At 39.4% G+C, this 25183-nt stretch overlaps 1 protein-coding gene across 1 annotated transcript in view; it reads left to right on the top strand.

Annotated features, from left to right (window-relative positions):
* The window catches only part of WDR48 (WD repeat domain 48), a 29566-nt gene continuing 4383 nt past the window's right edge, over positions 1 to 25183 (top strand). Inside the window, exons 1-18 of the mRNA XM_060782625.2 lie at positions 1 to 96; positions 7881 to 8021; positions 8557 to 8635; positions 9692 to 9774; positions 9890 to 10019; positions 11282 to 11370; positions 13688 to 13789; positions 14096 to 14320; positions 16136 to 16210; positions 16889 to 16991; positions 17480 to 17577; positions 18047 to 18154; positions 19666 to 19762; positions 20417 to 20512; positions 22370 to 22475; positions 22787 to 22874; positions 24738 to 24814; positions 24918 to 25110. Coding sequence (XP_060638608.1) covers positions 49 to 96; positions 7881 to 8021; positions 8557 to 8635; positions 9692 to 9774; positions 9890 to 10019; positions 11282 to 11370; positions 13688 to 13789; positions 14096 to 14320; positions 16136 to 16210; positions 16889 to 16991; positions 17480 to 17577; positions 18047 to 18154; positions 19666 to 19762; positions 20417 to 20512; positions 22370 to 22475; positions 22787 to 22874; positions 24738 to 24814; positions 24918 to 25110 — 1938 coding nt within the window. The 5' untranslated portion in view covers positions 1 to 48. The remainder of the gene's footprint in view (positions 97 to 7880; positions 8022 to 8556; positions 8636 to 9691; positions 9775 to 9889; positions 10020 to 11281; positions 11371 to 13687; positions 13790 to 14095; positions 14321 to 16135; positions 16211 to 16888; positions 16992 to 17479; positions 17578 to 18046; positions 18155 to 19665; positions 19763 to 20416; positions 20513 to 22369; positions 22476 to 22786; positions 22875 to 24737; positions 24815 to 24917; positions 25111 to 25183) is intronic.

A 25183-nucleotide genomic window follows, 5' to 3' on the forward strand; every position in this document is an offset into this window, starting at 1 on the left:
CCCCCCTCCCCCCCACCCGGAAATGACGACGGAGTGTCAACATGCAAGATGGCGGCTCATCACAGGCAGAACACGGCCGGGCGGCGGAAAGTACAGGTGAGGGAGGCGAAAGGAAGGGCCGGCGAGGGCGGAGGGGGGGAGGCGAGGGTTAGGAGGGTCGAGGCCCGGCTCCTGGACCCTGAGGAGGAAGGAGAAGGGGGAAGAGGGCCAAGGTGCGGGGAGGAGGAGGAGAGGAGGGAGGCGGCTTGGCGGGAAGACCCAGGGGCCTCCGTTGTCCGTGGCAACGGGAGAACTTCCCTCAGCATCCTGCCTCTCTCCCTCGCTCCTCTTCCTCCTTCTCCTCCTCCTTTCAACCTTAATCTATATAAATACAAATGTAATGCTGGTTTGTAGGATTAACAGAACTCAGAAACCACTGGGGGAATTGACACCAAATTTGGACAGTACAGCCCTAACAAACAGTACAATTTGGACAGTACAGCCCTAAATGAAGGGCAATGAGTGTTCATCACCCCAAAAATTACAAAAACCAACAAAACTCCTAGCAGAACTGACTTAAAAAACCCAAAAATATACCATATATGTGTGTGTGTGTGTATCCATATCCATATTTTATTTATTTACTTTATTTGTATACCGCTCTTCTCAGCCCTTAAGCCACTCAGAGCGGTTTACAACAGTTTAGATATACAGAATACAAAATCATTATGCATTTAAAAACAATTACTAGTATTATATTGCATTACATTACAATATTATAAATATTATATGTATATACAATATATTATATTATAACATATTATTAGAATAGCACAGGAGACAAGGTGGAACTGTCCCCTGGCCCCTCTTTCTTCGCTCTGGCCCAGAGCGGCAGTTGGTGCTGGGGGGGAGGGGTCCCCAACGGGTCCCCCACACACATATATATACACACACATACACGAGGACAAGCCCGTCAAATACAAATACAACAATACATCAACAAACAAGCAAGCAAATAAAACAATATAAATAATACAGTTAAACATATAAGCAATAGCACACAAAAGATTTTAAAGCATTATTACAAACCCAGATGTAGATTAAAATTTCAAAACCCTGGGTGTGAACAGAGTAGGGTATGTCTACGCATGGGAGGGTTTTAAAGAGTGATATGGGGGGATCAATCCAGATAGATAAAGTGCTTATATCCATATATATATATATATACACACACATACATACATATACACACACACATATATATATACACACACACGCACACACACTCATGTACACATGCACACACAAATATACACATGCACACATATATAAACACAAATATGCATATAGACAATCACACATATACACAATATACATATCTACATATAAACACACAAATATATATGCACATATACACATCTTCACATACACATATGCACACACATATATACACCCACATATATATATATATATATATATATATATATTATATACACGCAAACACATATATACACACACACACACACAAAACACTTATATACAGACTGGGCCACAGCAACGTGTGGCAGGGGACAGCTGATAATAATGATAATGATAATAATAATAATAATACTTTATTTATACCTTGCCACCATCTCCCCGAAGGGACTCAGGGCGGCTTACATGAGGACAAGCCCATCAAATACAAATACAACAATACATCAACAAACAAACAAGCAAATAAAACAATATAAATAATGCAGTTAAACATATAAGCAATAGCACACAAAAGATTTAAAAGCATTATTGCAAGGCCAGATGTAGATTAAAATTTTAAAATCCTGGGTGTGTACAGAGTAGGGTATGTCTAGGCATGGGGGGTTTTAAAGAGTGATATGGGGGGATCAATCCAACGGATAGATAAAGTGCTTCAGAGGACATATGGAAGGAAATTGGTCAGATCAAGCATTATTTCCTTCATTCAGGGAAGGCACACTGGAACAGCCACGTTTTCAATCTCCTCCTAAAGACTGCCAAGGTGGGAGCTTGTCTGATAACTTTAGGTAGAGAGTTCCAGAGTCGGGAGGCCACCATAGTGAAAGCCCTCTCCCTCGTCCCCACCAATTGCACCTGCATGGCAGAGGACAACTAGTAATAATAATAATAATAATAATAATAATAATAATAATAATAATATTTATTTATACTCCGCCACCATCTCCCCGAAGGGACTCAGGGCGGCTTACATGAGGACAAGCCCGTCAAATACAAATACAATAATACATCAATAAACAAGCAAGCAAATAAAACAATATAAATAATACAGTTAAACATATAAGCAATAGCACACAAAAGATTTAAAAGCATTATTGCAAGACCAGATGTAGATTAAAATTTTAAAACCCTGGATGTGTACAGAGTAGGGTATGTCTAGGCATGGGGGGTTTTAAAGAGTGATATGGGAGGAATCAATCCAACAGATAGATAAAGTGCTTCAGAGGACATATGGAAGGAAATTGGTCAGATCGGGCATTATTTTCTTCATTCAGAGAAGGCACACTGGAACAGCCATGTTTTCAATCTCCTCCTAAAGACTGCCAAGGTGGGAGCTTGTCTGATATCTTTAGGTAGAGAATTCCAGAGTCGGGGGGCCACCATAGAGAAGGCCCTCTCCCTCGTCTCCACCAATCAGGCCTGCGAAGAGGGTGGGAGCGAGAGCAGGGCCTCCGCAGATGAACAAAGAGATCGCGTGGGTACATAAACAGAAATGTGGTCGCATAGGTAGACGGGTCCCAAATCGTTCAAGGCTTTGTCGGTAAGAACCTGCACCTTGAATTGGGACCGGAAATGAAGGGCAGCCAATGGAGCTCCTTAAACAGGGGTTAACCACTCTCTGTAAGTCACTCCAGTTAGGAGCCTGACTGCAGCCTGTTAAACCAATTAAAATTTCCGAGCCGTCTTCAAGGGCAGCACCACGTAGAGTTCATTGCAGTAATCCAGTCTGGAGGTGACTAAGGCATGGACCACCATGATCAGATCTGACTTCACGAGCTGGTGCACAAGTTTTAATTGTGGGAAGGCCCTCCCCGCCACCGCTGACGTCTGAGCTTCAAGCGTTAGCGATGAGTCTTGGGGGACGCCCAAGCTGCCGACAAGGACGAAAAAGTAGTAGCTGCTCCTTTAAAGGGAGGGGGAATCAGCCTTTTACCAAATCCTCAATTGGAGGTCTTCTCTCTTTGCCCCTCCAGGGGTTTTGGACTTCAGCTCACACAATTTGGAATTGTGCGAGTTGAAGTCCAAAACACCTGTAGGGCCAAAGTTTGCTCATGCCAGTAGTACAAACACTTTGGATTTTCACCTTGCGATTATTGTGTTTATCATATCAGAAGTGAACCGAGGGTAGAGTTGTAATGTATTTAAGAAACAATGTTTTTTGTTTTTTGTTTTTTTTTTAAAACAAAACCTTGGTATTATACTAAATGTCGTTTTACCAGTAGCTGGCCATTTGGAGTGCCTCTGGTGTTTCTATAGGAAGGTCCTCCATTGTGCATGCAGTAGGGCTCAGGCTGCATTGTAGTAGGTGGTCTGTGGTTTTCTCTTCTCCACTCTCGCATGTCTTGGACCCCACTTTGTGGCCCCATTTCTTAAGGCTGGCTCGATAATAATAATAATAATACTACAAACAGAGGCACAACTCTGTTGCCCAAATTATTAACTGGAACTTATGTCACAAGTGCCACCTACCAGAAGTAAAGAATTGGTGGGATCATAAACCTGCAAAGGTAGTGGAAAATGAACATGCAAAAATAATGGGGGACTTTCGAATCCAGACTGACAAAGTTTTGTAACACAATACACCAGACATCATGATTGTGGAAAAGAAAAAAAAGTTTGGATTATTGATGTCGCCATACCAGGTGACAGTCAAATTGAAGAAAAACAACAGGAAAAACTCAGCCGTTATCAGGATCAAAATCAAACTGCAAAGACTCTGGCATAAACCAGTACAGGTGGTCCCAGTGGTCATCGGCACACTGGGTGCCGTGCCAAAAGATCTCAGCTGGCATTTGGAAACAATAAACATTGTTAAAATCACAATCTGTCAACTGCAAAAGGCCACCTTCCTTGGATCTGCACACACCATTCGAAAATACATCACACAGTCCTAGACATTTGGGAAGTGTTCGACTTGTGATTTTGTGATACGAAATCCAGCATATATCTCATTTGCTGTGACATACTGTGGTTTTGTGTCAGTAAAATAATAATAATAATAGCAACACTAACAACTTCATTTTTATACCCCGCCTCCATCTCCTTGAAGAGACGGGGGGCGGCTTACATGGGGCTAAGCCCAGTAACACAGTGTTAAAACATAGCATATAAAATATAACAGTAATATAAAACTACATAAAAACTACATTATACCAATAATAAAGCAACCATCATAAGCAACAACCAAGGACATACTTCAAGTCTCATTGTGGGAGACGGGCTGGAGTGCAAACAGGTTAGAAAAAGGGCTAATCAGAAAAGTGCATAGATTGTGTGGCAATATAAGGATAGAGCAGATTATAACAGGGATGTTATAACTTTAAAAGTGCATCACCAAGGTGCAGTCACATAGCCCATTGATTAGAGCCAACACTCAAGGGAGTTGTTTAATCAAATGCACAATGGAACATCCACGTCTTTAGTTCTTTACGAACTAAAGAACTAAATATCTCTGGGAAGGGAGTTCCAGAGATGAGGGGCCACCACCAAGAAGGCTCTCTCTGTCTCTCTCTCTCGTCCCCACCATCACAGCAGCCTCCAACAATCTTAAAAACCTTCCTTAAAAGCATGCCTCAATAAAAAGGTTTTAGCCTGCCACCTTAAGGTTTGCAGGGAGGGGGGCAATTCCATCTTCCCTGGGAAAAAGGGAGTTCTGGAGTCGAGGGGCATTTCCCACCAAGAAGGAAGGTCCAAAAAGATAGCCTACGTGGTTTCAGATTCAGTGACTTGAATGATGTCAAAACAGCTTTAAAATCATGGGTCATGAAGCAAAACCCTGAATTTTTCCAAAATAGTTTTGATGCCTGGGTTAAACAGTGGCTCAAGTGTGTACAAATTGATGGTGACTATGTTGAACTGTAGTTTTGCTCAGAGGATAGTTCAGGCTATGATCTGTAGCAACTTTGCTGTTATATGTTTATTCATAACGTTTGTATGACATAGGAGGCAAAGATTTTTGTTCCACTCGTGTGTGTGTGTGTGTACATGTACATATGTATGTATACACTGTGGAATATCTTTCATAGGGAAGCCCATCTGATTAGGACTTTAACTAAGTACTATCTCATTAGAAAATGACTTTTCAGAGTAGTTTCTACAAGAATCTTGCATCTGCTTGAGCCTTGGGCTTATCTTTAGCTCCTACTTGCTGCTCCGGTAAAATTGCTCCGGTAAAATTGAATTGCTGACCAAAGCATTGCATCTGAATCTTTCTAGCATTTTTTAAATGAGCATGCGACTTCTTGGAGTTTCATCCCAATAGTTAGCAAATTGCACATTGCTGTTGATGCTACTTCTGCTCATCAGCAGCCATTTGTTGCATTGTTGTGGCATTTATGCTGGAATAAGTGGACTTATGGCCTCTGTCCATATTATATAGTACAGTGCTGTAGAGGTAATTGTATCTGTAAAGCATATTAGTTAGATTGCACATTAGAATGCGTAATAGTCTGTCTGCATCTTTTTCAAATCAAAGAAGTATTTCTCTTTAAAAGCTTCCAAAAGTTGTGTTCCAGATATGTGGAATTTAGTTACCTGTGTGAGACTGTAAATTTTGATGTCATGTAGAAGGAAAACACAAATATTTGACAAGTAGTCTGGACTTGGTAATTTTTCCTATTTTGCATCAGAAGGTGGTAACATTCTGCCAGGTCTACCCTCAATACCCCTCTCAATGCTCCAGGATTGTTTATACTATCAGTTATCTAGAGGGAATTGTCTCTTGAAAATCGGCATTCTCTTTCAAATTGTTTTAATTGTATTATATCACATTATGTAAACAGTCATTGAAGAACTACTAATTAGAGTATGTTTTTAAAGAAACCGTGCTTTTAAAATAGTTTTGTATTTAAAATCGTACATGGAATTCAAATTGTACTGAATTGCTGAAATTGGTCTTCATCTTAATCAGTAATAAATATAGCATTGATTACTGATGAAAAGTAAACCGAGATGTTGCAGCCATGTACTTGCTAGAGCATTACTGTATGCAGGAAAGAATTCATTTAGATATCCCACTAAGTCCCAGAAAGCAGATATAGATGTTTTGTTCTATGTGTTATTGAAAATTAAGACACATGAATTCCAAATTTTTGCTGGTAGATTTGCATGGAAATTGAGTGGGTTATATATGTATGAGTACCATCTGCTTTCAGAATGCTTTTTTCACATCTTTGGAAGTCTGACCTATATAAACTGCTTTTGCTGCACAAAAGAAGTAAAGTTTGAAATATGTTCAGTGGGCAGGGGGAGGGTTAAACAATTCCTTTAATGCCTAAATACATGATCTTTCCACGATGAGAATTTATGTGAACCACAGCAAAATTTCCTCTTCCAATGATCCTTGCCATTGTGGAAATTGATTGTTCCTAAAATGTATAAATTCTGCTTAGAGCCTGAGGAATCTGGTTTGACGGGGTTGAAGAGCTATAATGTTGCTCTTGTGATTGGACACAGTTGCCAGCTTCTATGGAACTGAAACCGAGAAGACTAAAATATGAAATTAGTCCATATGACGAGTGGGATGTACCAAAGCATTTGTTGTCTGCCTTCAGGTTTTTTTTCCTGACTTAGAGCAGCATTGAGAAAAGCCTTTCACAGGGTATTTTTGCAAGATTTGTTCAGAGGGGTTTTTTGCCTTTGCTTTCTTGTAAATATGACTTGCCCAGAGTCATCCAGTGAGTTTCCATGACTCAGCAGGGATTCATATCCTTGTCTTCAGAGTCGTAATCCTGTGCTCAAACAACAACTTGTTGGCTCTCAGTAGCTAACTTCAATAACTTGGAAAAATAAAAATTGCTTGAACATAAAGAGGAATTGGTATCGAGGGGAAAGAGAATTCCGAAGAGAATGTATGAGATTTGCAGCATCATATGAAAATAGGTTTTCAGGAGGGAGTGGTCCTAAATGGGGTACTTGAGAGAAAAATAGGTTTTGGCCTATTTTGGTAGTGTCTAGTGCATTGCAGAAATAATGAGGGGACCATGCCCATAAGAAGGCATGTTGCTCAGGGTCTCCCCAAACCTCCAGTCTATACAATATGCAAAGGAGCAAAGTCTGATTACTGACTTTTCAGAGTGCAAATCATTTTGTTATGTGCTCCCCACTTTCCCTCTTTCAATATGAAATGGCTGCTTTTTGCTGCCATCCTCTTGAATGTGTTTCTGTGGCAGTGTCCATAGAAACATATAGTGAGACTGCATAATGCCCATATTACTCAGCCATGGGGGCGTGGATCCTTCACACTCCACTTTTAAAGAGCAAATTTGTATGGTCATGCAGCATATAATGAATTGACATGATTGGGTTCTTGTTTAATGCAAAATATTCCATTCATCAAGCGTCTTTCTCGAGCTGTCATTTTTATAAACTATGGCGCTTTTGTAAAATGTGTCGATCTACTTTTGGTGATGTATGCCTCAAAGCTGAGGAAGTGAGTAATCTTCCCTCACTTTAACATGGATATCTTACTATCTTGTGACAATTTTAAAGTATCTCAGTTCGTCTGTTATTTGTGTGGAGGGGTTAGAATGCTATAAAGCCTTTATACTGTTGGAACAAATAGAAAGTGTGAGAACAAATGGGGTGGAGTGAAATGCATCTCTGTTGCTTCTTAATGTTTTATTTGGATTTCTGTCAACACATTTTAGGTCTCCTATGTAATTAGAGATGAGGTGGAGAAGTATAATCGGAATGGAGTAAATGCACTGCAGCTGGACCCAGCATTAAATAGACTTTTTACAGCAGGCCGAGACTCCATCATCAGGATATGGAGTGTCAACCAGCACAAGGTAAACCACGTATTATTTTTTGTGTGAATAATAATCCTTAGAATGTTGGAGGTAGTCAAAATAGGCAGTGATTAAAAACAAACATTAAAATCAATATTAACTATTACATTTTTCAAGCACTTTATAAGCTTACTTAGTACTCTTTCACCTGGCGTCTTCCGGGATTGTGGGTTATATGCTTTTGAAGATGACCATCAGGAACTGAAAGAAGCTACAGTGGTTTTGTGAGCTGACTGATAGGAAATAGACCAGTTCCCAGAAGAAGCCCTGTAGATGTGCAGAGTCATCTGCTTTTTTAGAGTTGGGATGTGGCTTTTTAAAATACTGGCAGTAATATAATGGGATATCATGTCTGGCTTCTTTCCCAAATGTACTAATTAAGGTTCTTTCATTCACCTTGCTTTGGAAAGTAACTGCACTGAAATATAGAGGTCACTAGTAGCCTCAGGAGACTGACTAAAGTTACAGTTGGACTTGAAATTTCCGGTGAAATAGGAGCAGAAACTTACAATCTATATATTTTTTTTAATTCCAGCAAGACCCCTATATAGCTTCTATGGAACATCATACAGACTGGGTGAATGACATTGTACTCTGTTGTAATGGCAAAACCTGTAAGTAACTTTTAAAACAGTATGTGAGTTGTTACTTGCATCTTTCTTTGTCTATCCTAATATTCAATATTATCAGAACAGTTCACTCTCAACTTTTCTAAACTTAAAGAATAGCCATGTAAAGTAGGTAGCTGAATAGACATACTGCTTCACAAAAATATAAAAAGCTTTTTTACAATTCCTGTGAAAAATACTGTAAAATGAAACCTGCAAGATAAACCTATAATAATAATAATAAAATTATAATAATAAACTTTATTTATACCCCGCCACCATCTCCCCCAACGGGGACTCGGGGCGACTTACATGAGACCAAGCCCAAACAGCAAATTGTAATAAAATAAAAACCAATACAAACATCAACACAATAAAATACATAAAACATGCATACAATAAGCAATATACAAATACAATATCCACAATCACAATGAGTGGGCTGCGTGTACAAGATAAAATGCTAAAACTCAGGGTGAGATAAAAGAGGAGCAGATTTGTGAGGGAGAGCTCACGAAGAAACGGGGATGTACGAAACAGGCCTTCATACCAGGGCGGGGGGGGGGGGGGAGTATACTCCAAGGACAATAGCGTTGAGTGGAGCAATAGTTTAAGGTTGTGTGACTACTCTCCAATGGCACAATGGAATAGCCAGGTTTTAAGATTCTTTTTAAAGGTTTCTAAGGTGGGGGCTTTCCTGATCTCTCTGGGCAATGAGTTCCAGAGTCGGGGTCCTGAGTACAGCACCTAAAAAACATACTGAGTGCAACACCTAAAAAATAACCAGAAATGTAGCATTAATTGGTAGCTATATTGATGAGAGTATCTTACGAAACAACTATATTTACCTTTACCTTTACAGTAGCTGGGAAGGGAAATTTTCAATGTTCTGTTTTTTGTCCATTTGTTGGTTTCTCCAGGTCTTCTATATTTTTGTGTGTATTCTAGTGTAGTAATGTTTAAACATGAAGTTGCTTGCCAATAACACAGAATTCAAGTTCTAGTTTTGATATTTTTTGTATTATTGCTGAGATATAAACTTCGGTGACACTTTCCTTACAGTGATATCTGCTTCATCTGACACTACTGTTAAAGTATGGAATGCGCATAAAGGATTTTGCATGTCAACGCTAAGGACTCATAAGGTAATGTACATAGTTCAATAAGTAACAATTGCTGTTGTCAAATCAAAGACTGTTAAAAGTTGCATACGTCATACTACTTCCATTTAGTTACATTTGTCTACATGCTTTATTGCAGGATTATGTGAAAGCCTTAGCATATGCAAAAGATAAAGAATTAGTAGCATCAGCTGGGTTGGACAGACAGATATTCCTCTGGGATGTAAATACATTAACAGCACTGACTGCCTCAAATAATACTGTCACAAGTAAGTATACACATGAATTAAAGTATAAGTGGAATCCATACAAACATGTTTTTCCTTATTTGGAGAAGATTTTGCCAGTCAGCAATTTGTTTGTACTGATTTCTTTCTTCCAATCAGTTGGATAATGTATAAAAAGTTGTTAGTATTAGAGCCATTTTAGAGCAGTGTGTAGGTCACTAAAAAGGAGTAGTGTATCATATAATAAGTGTCCTCAAACAATTGGAAATGGTGTCCATAGGTATTTGAAGGGTATGCTAAGTCAGTTTTAAAACAAGTACTAAGTGTAATTTGGTATTTTGAGAACTAGTGAAAGATGTACCATTAAAACGTGAGACCTAAAAGAGTTATACATTCCTGGAATATGAGGATTTTTTTTTCCGCAGAAACCCATTGTTCCATGTGGTTATTTTGAGTGATTCCCAGGTCAGTTAGTTTTTGGAAAAAGGTGAAGGATTTGCAATCCATTCAGCAATGTTAAGTATAGTATCTGGGGGTATTGTGGTACTGATTACTGCCTTATCATATAGAAGGCTACACACTACATTCCCCATCCCATTGGTATGAAATCTATATGTGTCCTCTAATGTAAAATAGCTCTTTATAACTCCTAAGATTCTGGATTTCTTTAAGTGTGCTGACATAATGGAATGACATTTCACCCGCACTTAAATCATGGATGGGAAGACACATTATAGAGAGTATTCTTCTGGTTGAACAGTTGCTGAAATTGAATATTTTAACATATTACAAGCAGTGATTTATTTATTTTTTGTCGTGTCAGGAGCGACTTGAGAAACTGCAAGTTGCTTCTGGTGTGAGAGAATTGGCCGTCTGCAAGGACGTTGCCCAGGGGATGCCCGGATGATTTGATGTTTTTATCATCCTTGTGGGAGGCTTCTCTCATGTCCCCGTATGAGGAGCTGGAGTTGATAGAGGGAGCTCATCCGCCTCTCCCCATATTTGAACCTGCGACCTGTTGGTCTTCAGTCTTGCCGGCACAGGGGTTTAACCCACTGCGCCACCGGGGGCAGTGAATTAATTTTATTTTACTCGGTAGCTATACCAAGCTTGCAAACTTTGTGGTTTGTTTGTTTGTAAAAAAATGCAATACAACTGTTTGGTTTGCTCCTGACACGATAAATAAAAATAAAATAAATAGCTATACCTTTAACTTTGGCTGTCATTAAATCAGTTGCTTGAAATGTATTTTATTCCTGTTGGAAAAACTGTATCCAAAATTAAATTTCCTTTGTTTTCATTAGCTTCTTCCCTCAGTGGAAACAAAGATTCTATCTACAGTCTTGCCATGAATCAGATGGGAACAGTAATTGTATCAGGGTCCACTGAAAAGGTAAACAAGATTCCAACACCTTGCTGGCATAGTTTGTAGATAATTTCTGAAGAAATTCAGAAGCTGGGGTGGGGAAATTGTGATTAGTTGCTACTCGTATGTTTGATCATCTACCCATTGGCCTCTACCATCAGGCCTGGTCCTCTCTTCTACACAGACCAAGCTATTTCCCACTAATCACCAGAGCATTACAGGGATTTAAATTCATATTGCAGGTATATTACTTAGCTTCTTGGTAGGAAGCAGTTTAAATGCAAGGAAGTTGAGGCTTGGCTAAGTAGCAATTTCCCAGGCTTTCTTGTTCTGCTGCTCAGCTGCTTTCTCCAAATTGGGGGAAGAGGATGATGAAGGGGGAACATTAGAGCCTTCTTGTTCATCGTGTCCTTAGCAGTAAGTGGGCAGTAAGATTCCATTGAATATATAACAGGAGCCTGTGGGAATAACAGTTTTGCTCAGGAGTGAGGTGTGAATGGAGTGGGCATGTGCAAAAAGCAAGGCGGGCAGAAGAGAGAAGGAAAAATGGAATGATGCCCACTCTGCTGCTAGTAAGCGTCCATGCACCCCCCCCCCCCTTGGGAATTGTGGGGAGGATTTCCCATCCTTGCTCTTAAGCTTTAGTGTGCCATTTTTTAGATGTGAAAACTTCTCCTTATACATATGAACTATATGAAACATTTCCACTTTGCAGATCTGGTTTGATTCAGCCTGGTACACGCTGTGATCATTAAAAGTTTTTTGTGATCTACAGACTTTATAATAACAACATTTCTTCCTGAACTTCTGAGAGTTATTGCATCTACCATGGCTATGCCTCCTATTTTGGTCTCCTTTCTATTGTGCAAAGAGCTCCTTGGTAAAGCACATGTTGCCCCATATGAAATGAAACAACCAAATCGGATTATCCTTACATAAGTAAACAAAGATATTTTGAATCTCTAAAAGATACTTTGAAGTTTCTTCCCAAATGATGAGTTTTTCCCACTTCCAATAACCCCCACTTTTACTATGAATTTCATTATACTAATGAAACTTACAGATTATACTAATGAAACTTATGGGGGTTGCCCTTTGAAGACTGGAAGCTCTAAGTGGTCCATCGGGCAGCAGTCAGATTCCTCACCAGAAGGGGGAACACAGCCCCGCTGTTATATCAGCTCCACTGGCTGCTAGTCTACTACTGAGCACAATTCAAAGTGCTGGATTTAGCCTATAAATCCCTAAATGGTTCCGGCACAAGTTATCTGTTTGAACGTATCTCCCTCTATGAGCCATCACGGAGGTTAAGACCTTCTGGGGAACCCCTGCTCTCTGTCCCACCTGCTTCCCAAGTTCAATTGGTGGGGACAAGAGACAAGGCCTTCTCAGTGGTGGCTCCTTGGCTCTGGAAATCTCTCCCCATTGAGATTAGATCAGTGCCCTCCCTCTGGCCTTCAGAAAGAAAATAGACATGGTTATGGAAACAAGCTTTTGGCTAGTAAAGAAACGCAATACAATAAACAAATATGGAATATTTGGAATGGCCCCGGTCTATGAGTTTGGATCATGTGATTTTAATGTTTTTATTAGGTGGTTTTAATTTTTATGTCTTCACATCTAATTGTTTTATCTTATATATTTAATTATCTTATTGATGTTAATGCTTAGTTATATGTTTTATTTAGATCTATGATTTGGTTTATATGTATGTGAGGCATTGAATTTTGCCATTATTTGTGGTTAACCGCTTTGAGTCCCCCCTGGGATGAAAAAAGTGGTATAGAAATACAGAAACAAATAAATCAGCTCTTTTTTTTCAACATTCTAGGATAGGTGGTGAGGCAGACTAATCTTCTGTTCTCTTTTCATCCATTTTATTTTGCCCTTCACACATGCTACATGCGTGACTCTGTTCACAGCTGTTTTCTTGCCTGTGCTACATAAACACAAATAGCTAAAGTAGGGTCACCTAGGGAATCCCATTCTTTCCCAGACACATTGCAACTGTCTACCACCCTCCTAATGCCAATGCGGCCAGAAACATCCAGCTCAACAGAGGGCAAGAAAAAGGGAAGTTGGGCTGGACTTCTGCAAAAAGGACTTTGCTAAAAGGAGCTTTGAAAACTTCATAACTATTCAGGATGATAATTCCAGAATGGGTAATTAAATGTTTTATTGTTTTGTACCATTTGAATAAGTATTGCTAATTCAAGAGGCCGAACTAGAACTGACATATTAAAAGCTTCTTAATAATTAAAATATTAATAGTCAGAATTTAGAGGTTAGATTATCTTTACTTCAGAAGTTCCATTGATTTCGGGGGAATATTTTTCTTCAACAGGTTTTAAGGGTGTGGGATCCAAGAACTTGTGCAAAGCTTATGAAACTGAAGGGACACACTGACAACGTTAAAGCTTTGCTGTTGAATAGAGATGGCACTCAGGTATGTGTTTGATATTTTAAAGCAAGCTAATGGTACAATAAATGTTTTTATACAGAGTACAAAGCACACATCCTAGATTTCTTTTGAAAGCTCCTATTTTGTAATGTGATAAGTTTTAGATGTCTTTAATAGCCTTACTTACTTTTACTTCTTAGCACAGCAAAGTTTTGTGCTCTCTCTCTCTCTCTCTCTCTCTCTATATATATATATATACACACACACACACGTACACACACACACAGTGGGTTCAAAGAGCTGCAGCTGGAAATATGATGACTTTGAGTTTAATTACTGTTCTTGTTTCAGTGTCTTTCTGGCAGCTCTGATGGCACTATCAGACTCTGGTCGCTTGGTCAGCAAAGGTGTATAGCTACGTACAGAGTCCATGATGAAGGTGTATGGGCACTGCAAGTCAATGAAGCCTTCACTCACGTTTATTCAGGTGGAAGAGACAGAAAGATATATTGTACAGATTTACGCAACCCAGATATCCGAGTGCTGATTTGTGAAGAAAAGGCACCAGTTCTTAAGGTAGTATATCTTTTTCCCCCCTTAATATGATGCTTGGTGAGGTTTTCTGGCAGAAGAGCTTTGCCCATCTTTTGTTTCTGGCTGTCATGGATAGCTGTTGTCAAAATGAATAATATGCTTTGAGGAGCATTTGTGAAAAAAGTAGTTGATGATTGGCTTTCATTGTTGACTGTATTGAATCAGTAAAAAGGTGAAGTATAAATAATTGTAGTGATTTCTTCTCTGGTATTGTCTATTACTGTTGTCGTCGTCGTGATGTTTAGCAAACTTGGTTTTCTTGTTGATGATACCAATGAAAATGTTTCTGGAAATTTAATCATTTTTATGCAGTATATGTCTGCCAAAATGGTGTTGTCCATTGTTGTTGTTGTCTTCACGTTTAGCAAACTTGGTTTTCTTGTCGGTGATACCAGTGAAAATGTTTCTGGAAATTTAATAATTTTTATGCAGTACATGTCTGCCAAAATGTTATATAACCAGGGAAGACTATTTTAATAACAAATGATATTTTCAGTATTGTCCAAAATCTATAACTGTAATGTGTGTCATTACGTTAGTAGATAGATATTCTGTCCATTTAGATATATTCCTGTAGAACAGTGTTATTTTTGGAACTATATCAACCTTCAAATGAGTTCAGTATTACTGTACAAGCCTCTGAGATGGAGGGTATGGAAAAATCTTATCTGCAAGATTACAGGCGATCCCCAAGTTATGAACAAGATAGGCTCTGTAGGTTTGTTCTTAAGTTGAATTTGCATGTAAGTCGGAACAGGTACATTTTTTAAAGTATTTATTTATTTGTCGTGTCAGGGCAACCAGTCAGTTATATTACATTTCTAACAGAACAAAGCAAACAAACAGACAAAATACAAAATTTGTGAGTTTTGTAGTTGATTAGATGTCCTTTGACCAGTATCTGGCCACTTGGAGTGCTTCTGGTGTTGCTGCAAGAAGGTCCTCCCTTGTGCATGTGGCAGGGCTCAGGTTGCATTGCAGCAGGTGGTCAGTGGTTTGCTCTTCTCCACACTCGCATGTCGAGGATTCAACTTTGTAGCCCCATTTCTTAAGGTTGGCTCTGCATCTCGTGGTGCCAGAGCGCAGTCTGTTCAGCGCCTTCCAAGTCACTCAGTTTTCTGTGTGCCCAGCGGGGAGTCTCTCATTTGGTATCAGCCATTGATTGAGGTTCTGGGTTTGAGCCTGCCACTTTTGGACTCTCGCTTGCTGAGGTGTTCCAGCGAGTGTCTCTGTAGATCTTAGAAAACTATTTTTTAAAGTGTAACTCCGACTAAATATATATTCTTTGGATGGCATAGGAAATGGCTAACACCCCATGCGATGTTTCATTTGCTATCTGTGCCCCTGTTCAGAATATTTCACTTCATATTCTGTCCCTGTGATTACTGGATTTTGGAAAAAATGACTTGTTGTGGAAACAAGGATTGGTGATAAAGCTTCATGATAATAACTCTTCCAGGAGTGAATTTCCCTTCTGAGGGGTAGATTTCTTTTACTTCCTGTTGTCTCAACCCCATTTTTAACTATGAGTTGTTTGTAAATCAGATGTTTGTAATTTGGCGACTGCATATGGTGTATTTTTGTGAGGATACAGTAGTGTTATAAAGTATCACCAGCCGTATCTATGTGCACATCCTGTTTACTTTAAAACACTGTAAATGGAAACTTGATGCTGTTACCTCTTCCTGTCTTCTGACCTAAAGCTTAATTCTATGATGGAGTGTATTGCCTCTTAATACTTATGTTCCTAATATGGACCAGCAGATTGTCCTAATATTGGATTTCTTGGTCACTCAGATGGAGCTAGATCGATCAGTGGATCCTCCTCCAGCTCTTTGGGTTGCAACAACGAAGTCTTCTGTGAATAAATGGGTGAGGACTGTTTAAAATGTGACTCTTTATTATAGAACTATTTATACAACTATATGAGTGCACGCCTTCAAATTTCCTGTTGACTTATGGCAATTCCATTAATTTCATAGATGAGTACTTAGGTTCTTTTGCCATCTCCTTTCCCTGAAAGGATGAAAGTGGCCTCCCATCCAAATACTAACTAGAGCTGTCCTTGCTTTGCTTCAGATTGTATATGATGCCTTTAGGGTATTTAGGCAGCTGCATATATCTATATAGAGATACATACAGGTATCTTTTTCTCATAACACTGATGTTCGCTAGTCTTTAGTTTAGGAAAACTCACAGAGTTTAAATGCAGAGGTATACACAACCAAAATAGACATTGAATATACCGATCTTTCAGCTTCATGTACCATGGACAGTAGGATCTGACATAAACTGGACTATGTTTCAGCCTCCTGAGTTTGTTTCACAGTGCGATTCAACATAGCTTCGTCCCATGCCATGCATTCTAAATCGACCACTGTCATGTCAGCTAAGCAGTAAAGACTTTAAGGGAAAGTCCTGTTTATACAGAAGTGAAGTCTGTGGTCTTTTGAAGAAGGGGAAGAGACAAAAGAGAAATGTCTTCATACCTTGTAATAGGTTCTAATTATCCATCCTCTTCTCTTCCCTCCACCCAACTTTCATTTGTAGACTTTGAAGGGGGTTCACAACTTCAGAGCATCAGGTGACTATGACAATGACTGTAGCAATCCTATCACACCCCTTTGCACACAGCCGGACCAAGTGATTAAAGGTAAGTATAGTACTGGGCTAATTACTTGGGAATATTGCTCTAACGTTGACAAATGCAAATCACTTGTTCCTCCCGGAGACCCCGGTGGCACAGTAGGTTAAACCCTTGTGCCTGCAGGACTAAAGACCGTCAGGTCAGAGGATTGAATCCAGGGAGAGTGCGGGTGAGCTCCCTCTCTCAGCTCCAGCTCCCCATGAGGGGACATGAGAGAAGCCTCCCACAAGATAATAAAACATAAAAACATCCAGGCGACGTCCTTGCAGATGGCCAGTTCTCTCACATCAGAATAGAATTGCAGTTTCTCAAGTTGCTCCTGACAGAAAAAAAAACTTGTTCCTCCTGTTATAGCTGAGCTTTACAGAGATTTCAAAAATAGAATGAAACTCAAACTGAGTTTTCTCCATAGTTTGCTCTACTACGTGTTTTGATATTTCTTCCTGTGTTTGATTTGTATGGACTGTCTAAATCATATGATACTTCCTTCCTAGGGGGTGCTAGTATTATTCAGTGCCACATTCTCAATGACAAAAGACACATATTAACCAAAGACACGAACAACAATGTGGCATACTGGGATGTGTTGAAGGTAGGTGAAAATTGTTGCCTGGATTGCATTATGCTAACTTTGCTACAAAGTAGAGTAATTCTCTATTGATGTCAATATTATTGTTCCTTTCCAAGCTTCTTGGCCCTTATAATTTTTTAAGAAAATTTTAAAGTTAGAGGATAAGATGCTCTAAAGCAACTCACTGATCTTTGGCTCTACTCTTTTGACCTGTGGTTCCATATGGGCCCCAGAGGCATTCTGAGAAAATACAAGATACCATCATGCCATTGCTTTGTGTTTTCTTTTGGAAGTACTATCCGCCTCAGAGGGAGGCAAAGGCAATTCCCTCTGGAATGAATCTTGCCAGTAAAACTCCTTGAGTGGTTTATTGGAAATATTTGTTCAGAGAGGGTTTGCCTTTGTTCCGACTTGAAAGTGCACAGCAGCAACAATTATATATGATATTTCCATACCAAATAACAATTATTATTTTATTTTTAATATACAGGCATGTAAAGTAGAAGACCTTGGGAAGGTGGACTTTGAAGAAGAAATTAAGAAAAGGTTCAAAATGGTCTATGTGCCAAATTGGTTTTCAGTAGACTTAAAAACAGGGGTAAGTCACACCATATAAGCTCGTTAGAACCATAGTTTGACATTACATGATTTGGGTTTTTTTTGTTGGTCCAATTGGAGTCATGTCCCATCCACCCACCCACCCACCAAGGCACTTCAGGCAACATATCTAGTTGTTGTTCCCTCCACACAGATACTTTTTTCTTGCAAGGAAGTTCAGGATGAAAGAGTGTGAACTTTCGGGGGTCATTCAGTAAAATTCATGATGGAATGAAGAAGAAACTATCTAGTCTTAGCTTAGCTCTTATCAATAATAATAATAATAATAATAATAATAATAATAATAATAATAATAATCTTGGGTTGTTGTAGGTTTTTTCGGGCTATATGGCCATGTTCTAGAAGCATTTCTCCTGACGTTTCGCCTGCATCTATGGCAAGCATCCTCAGAGGTAGTGAGGTCTGTTGGAACTACCTCTGAGGATGCTTGCCATAGATGCAGGCGAAACGTCAGGAGAAATGCCTCTAGAACATGGCCATATAGCCCAAAAAAACCTACAACAACCCAGTGATTCCGGCCATGAAAGCCTTCGACAATACAATAATAATCTTTATTTATATCCCTTTATTTTTATCAGCTACACTGCACTTCATCTTTTGTGCACAGAAAAAGCAGTCTTCTTATCTTACATTGAGAATCCGATGTTAGTTTGTTGTTTTTTAAAGGGTTTCAGTTGACTGTTCTGGTATTTAATATTAAAATGTCAAATAAGTTATGACTGTCCTGTGAACAGTATAATCTGCTGCTGCTGCCTAAGCAAGAGCCATTTCTCCAAAGGGAATTTATATTAGTAGGAAATTAACCATTTTGCAAAATGATGCTCAAGAAAAATTGTTCTTAGTCTGGAGCAGTGGTTCCCCACCTGTGGTCTGTGGACCACCAGTGGTCTGCAAGAACTAAAATATGGTCCACAGACTCACCTTTACTGTACCATTGCAACATGAGCGACGAGACTCACAAAACCCTCTTATAGTGCCAAAGCTTATTTAATATGGTTTTCTGTGGGCAAGCAGATGGCGACTACTGGATTGCATATGTTCTGTCTTAGAAACTGGAGCTGATATGGTCTATCCACTGCAATTTTCTGAATCAGCACCCCAATAACCAAATCAAATCTAAAGTTGACCAAAAACCAATTCATAATCCTTTTGGTACTAATGTTGGAGAGCGGTCCCTGGTCAAAATGGTCCCTGATTTTTTTAAAAAAAGGTTGGAAACCACTGTTTTAGAACAGCTAATCAAAACATGTCAGTCTTAACAAGATTCTTATATGCCTGGAACTTCCCTGCCTTTCTTGCCCTTTGATTGGTGTTTTCCTATTTAGCTTCCCTCTTTCCCCTATGGACAGGAGCTCATGAAAGCCGCAACTCAGAATCTTAATTCAGAAATGTTAATATAATCTTGCCAAAGCTTTGCGTGTGTTTGAATCCTCAGAACAAGGTTTTACTCCTAAAACAGTATTTATATTATGTCATCCTCTTTTTTGGCAGATGTTAACAATTACTTTAGATGAGAGTGACTGCTTTGCAGCTTGGGTCTCCGCAAAAGATGCTGGATTTAGCAGTCCAGATGGATCTGATCCAAAATGTGAGTGTTATGTTTTTTCTCTGAAATGCTCATGATTACTTTAAGACTTAATTAAAATGACATATTTGGCTTGTAGAGGGGGAGAGGTTTAGGAAGTTCGACTCGAATGCCCCAGCTTATCTTTGTCTATAGTTCTACATTCCTTTTTCAGATGTTACCTGTCAATCTGTGTCAAAGTCTTTTATTTGCATGGATTGATATCTGTATCCTGATGTTGCAGGCAGTCCAATTTGTAGTAACTGGATTTCTGTTTTTAACAAGTCCTCTTTCACAAAGTTATGTAATATTGGCAAAGCTTATTGAACTTAGGTCAAAAATGAATTGAAGATCAGATAACAAGAGTCCCCTCCGGGGTGAGAAAAGCGGGGTAGAAATGTTGTAAGTAAATAAATAATACAGCCCGAAAAAACCTACAACAAATAAATAAATAATACTTTGTATTCACCTGATTTGTGCCTTTCTGTAGATTTTGACTCTTTGCACATCAGACTCCCAAATTTGTTTTTGATAGTCCCCTCAGCTTCAGAAAGAGCTGATGTCTGACAGTTTAAAATACTGTTCAAGAAATATAAGGGTTTCTTAGCTGTACCACTCTAGGTATATGTTTATGTGAGCATGCCCAATCATTTCGTTTTCTGTTCTTTCAATAAGCAGTAAACCTCGGAGGGCTTTTACTCCAGGCGCTCTTAGAATATTGGCCTCGAACACACATCAATCCCATGGATGAAGAAGAAAATGAAATGAACCATGGTAAGTGTTGCTCACAACTTTGGGAATGTTAGGTTTCATATTTATGCTTTGGGTTGGTTGATCATTTTGATTTGATCTCATTTCATATGTAATAAGCTTTTTATATGTCAATGTTCACTTCCATCCTTTCCTAATCCTTACAGACTTCTGATAAATTGCAACATCCAGTGTGGAGGAGGGTTAAATATGAGGGAGGTGATCAACATGAGGATGGGCTTCTTTCTTTCCTTCACTACTAGCATGAAAAAAAGCTCATTGTACTGTAAATAGAATTACTGTGGCTCGGATTTTCTATTGCAGTTCGCATGCTGTGATAATTAATTTTTCCACAGCTCCCCTTACTAAATTGAGAGCTCCATACATTGTTTAATTTAGGAGGGGGGGCTATTTTGCGGCAATTGATGCATTCCTCCCAGGAGTCGGCAGCTCTCAGAGGTTAGGAAGCTGCATTTGTTCAACTGTAAAAAGAAAGAAGAATCCCTCAGGATGTCCACTAGGAGGCATGGGGGCATTTTTGCCATTTTTCAGACTCTTCCCTGAGGTATTTTAGGTCCAGAAGAGACCTTTTTTAACAACAGAAAGTATTGTATCCCAGGCACCTCTATACTTAAATACCACCATAGTCCAGTATAAATCAACAAGCAGTTTATTGAAGATTATATAAAAAGAAACACAATAAAAATGGAGGAAGTAGCTTAGTCAAAAACCATGAAATAGTCCATAAAATCCAAGGTACAAAGATATAATGCACAAACCAGGAAAGCAAGGAGTCAGGATACAAAAAGACAGCTTAAAATCGAACACACAGAACTGCAAGATACTCCGTTAGACTTTGAAACCAGAATTCGAACCATTTGAGACATTAAACAAGAAATTTCCTGTGACTAGGCTCTATTCCAAATGCCTCCTTAATCACCATTGTCCAAACTAAAGAAAGATCTTTTCCCTGTGTCATTTAAGGATCTCCTGTCCCATAAAGAGACAGGAAAGCATTATGTTTACAGCCAGATAGCCATCTTTCTACTAGAGCAAGTTGACGTTTGCCTCATCTAGGAATCGGTCCACAGCTTGATTTAGCTGCTCTTCGTATCTCCTGACTCAATTTTCTCACCTGGCAAACTGTCTTCTGAACTCCCTTCCCTAGAGAAAGACTTCTGTCCTGGGCCTCTCTCAGGAATTTGGCCTTCAGCCTCTCAGGAATTTGGCCTTCAACTGCAGGAACACAGCTCTCACTTTCTGGACTTGAAATCTCAGGCTGACTCACAAGTTCGCCATCCCCATTGACATTAGGTACAACATTAGGTCCATCATCCCAATTGACATTAGGTACAACATCAGTGGTGTCTGAATAGACACAACATTAGGTCTCCTTGGCTGCATCACAACAGAAAGTGACTGACAGAAATGTTGGGGGGAGGAGGAGTTGGAAACATAGCCAAAATGCCCCAATGCCACATAGAAGACATTTTAAAGCAGTGGTTCTCAACCTGGGGTCCCCAGATGTTTTGGCCTTCAACTCCCGGAAATCCTAACAACTAGTAAACTGGCTAGGATTTCTGGGAGTTGTAGGCCAAAAACATCTGGGGACCCCAGGTTGAGAACCACTGTTTTAAGGTATTTTCTTTTCCCCTCCTCGGAGACTACAAAAATGGCCCTTGCTGATCACATGCAGCCTGTGGACTGCACTTCGCCCAAGCCTGGTTTAACATCATATACAACAAGGCCCTGATGATGCTGTTGGAGTTATATTAGATTGTCAGTTCACTTGCAGTGGTGAAAATGGTCATATTTTGTGATGAATTGGAATACTCTGTGCTGAAAGCTCTCTCTTATGTTTGTCTGCCCTCCCTGAAACAGTGAACGGCGAACAGGAGAACAGAGTGCAGAAAGGAAATGGGTACTTCCAAGTGCCACCACACACGCCAGTTATTTTCGGAGAAGCTGGAGGACGCACCTTGTTTAGGTACAGAAAGGAACACTGATGGGCTTGTAGGAGGGGCTGTGACTAACTTGAGCATGCTTGTGGTATAGATCAGGTATGGACAAACTTTGTCCCTCCTGGTGTTTTGGACTTCCTGCTGGGTGTTAGGAATTGAGGGAGTTGAAGTCCAAAACACCTGGAGGGCCAAAGTTTGCCCATGTCTGGTCCATACGTTTAACTTCACCGGATTTTAGTACCTTGCAATTTTCTGTTGTATTTCTCTTATTCTTCTTGAACAGCATTGAACTCAAAGTTTCTTTCCGTAATCATAACATTTCAAAATTTCTTCTTAGGCTGCTATGTCGAGATTCCGGTGGGGAAACCGAATCTATGCTCCTCAATGAAACTGTGCCACAATGGGTAATTGACATCACTGTGGATGTAAGTGCCTGGCTCTCCTGAGAGCACAGAACCATCTAAATTATTTTTCTTTCTTTAATGTTACAGTTGGCTCTCCACATTTGTAGATTTGACTATTAAGATATTTGTTTATGAGGAATCTGTAGATCCTAGAGAGGTGTCCTCTCAGGTAAACAAAGGCAATTTTAAACTTTTGTTTTTTCATGGGGATGTTGTGTCTCTTACCTCAATGAATGTGAACTGCTGGCTATAATTGTATTTGTTTTCATTTTAAAATATTAGTTTTGATTATAAGCTTTTTTCCATTTGGAAAACAATTAGTTTAGTTTTGAAAATGTAAAATTCCTACATTGTATTGTTTTAACTTGATCAACTTTTTTGTGATTACTTGACATATAGTCATAAAAAAAACCCAATTTGGATTCCAACTTGGTATGAGTATTATTGGACTGTTCCCATCGTTTTGAGGATAGCCTGGTCGCTTCTTTTTGTACAAGAAAGAGTAATATTATGAGAGCATTTTTGAAAATGTAAAACTCCGTAAGGAGCCCTTGGTAGCACAGTGAGTTGAACTGCTGAGTTATAAAACTTGCTGACTGGAAAGGTTGGCAGATTGAATCCAGGAAGCAGAGTGAGCTCCAACTGTTAGCCCCAGCTTCTGCTAATCTAGCAGTTGAAAAACATGCAAATCTGAGATCAATAGGTACCACTTCTGCAAGAAGGTAATGGCACTCCATGCAGTCATGCCGGCCACATGACCTTGGAGGTGTCTATGGACAATGCCAACTCTTCGGCTTAGAAATGGAAATGAGCACCACCTCCAGAGTCGGACACAACTAGACTTAATGTTAAGGGGAAACCTTTACTTTACCTTACAACATAGGTAGTGTTTTTAACTGGTTTTTAATTTTTGATAGTTACTTTATAATGTGTTCTAGGACATCCTGGGTCTCATCCTTGAGCACCAATTCAATGACTATCCCCCCAAAACTGGAAAAGGTGTCTAGAAAAATGTCTGAGTTTGTTTGTTTGTTTGTTTGTTAACGGCATTTATATGCCACTGTACACACCCTGAACAGGACTCAGACCGGCTTACAAGATATATATACATACAATATATTATACTAGCCGTCCCTGCCATGCGTTGCTGTGGCCCACATGGGGGTTCTGTGTGGGAGGTCTGGCCCACTTCTATCGGTAGGGTTCAGAATGCTGTGATTGTAGGTGAAATATAAATCCCAGCAACTACAACTCCCAAATGTCAAGATTCTATTTTCCCCAAACTCCACCAGTGTTCACATTTGGGCATATTGAGTATTTGTGTAGAGTTTAGTCCAGATCCATCATTGTTTGCGTCCACAGTGATCTCTGGATGTAGGTGAACTACAACTCCAAAACTAAATACCTTCCAGTATTTTGTGTTGGTCATGGGAGAACTGTGTGCCAAGTTTGGTTCAATTCCATTGTTGATGAGGTTCAGAATGCTCTTTGATTGTAGGTGAACTATAAATCCCAGCAACTACAACTCCCAAATGACAAAATCAATTTTTTGTGTGAAGGACATACATCGGGTTGTTAGATGTCTTGTGTCCAAATTTGGTGTCAATTTGTCCAGTGGTTTTTGAGTTCTGTTAATCCCACAAACGAACATTACATTTTTATTTATATAGATTATTAGCATAGCACAATATCATTATTATATATTACTATATTGTATTATATACCATTATATTGTAATATTATTAGGAATATTACACGTAATATGAAATACAGACATTACAGGAGAAAGGCATACAGCTTAGATGTATAAATTAAAATGTGTTTCTTACAAAATCGAAAGCCAAATATAATGGTTCCTCTTACTTCTGCTTGTCTGTTCTGTAGAAAAATATGCCAAAATTCAACAAGATTCCCTTCTACCTCCAACCTCATTCGTCTTCGGGAGCAAAAACGCTAAAGAAGTAAGTGTAAACCAAAGTAAGAGCAACTGGGACTCCCAGAAACATGGAAATGTTCATCCAGATCAGCTAAGCTTTGTCTTAAAATCTTCTTCTTCCCACATAGGGATCGACTGTCCGCTAGTGACATGTTGCAAGTCAGGAAGGTGATGGAACATGTCTATGAAAAGATAATAAACTTGGACAATGAATCACAGACAACTAGCTCTTCCAATAACGAAAAGGCTGGGGAACAAGAAAAAGAGGAAGATATTGCAGTACTAGCAGAGGAGAAAATTGAACTCTTGTGCCAGGACCAGGTAAGGCCATTGCCTGTCTTGCATTGGTTGGGAGGGCTGAGCTTCTTGAAAGGAGAGCGGAATTTGTTATGGA

This window comes from Anolis sagrei, chromosome 6 (assembly GCF_037176765.1).
Source record: "Anolis sagrei isolate rAnoSag1 chromosome 6, rAnoSag1.mat, whole genome shotgun sequence".
Lineage (NCBI taxonomy): Eukaryota > Metazoa > Chordata > Lepidosauria > Squamata > Dactyloidae > Anolis > Anolis sagrei.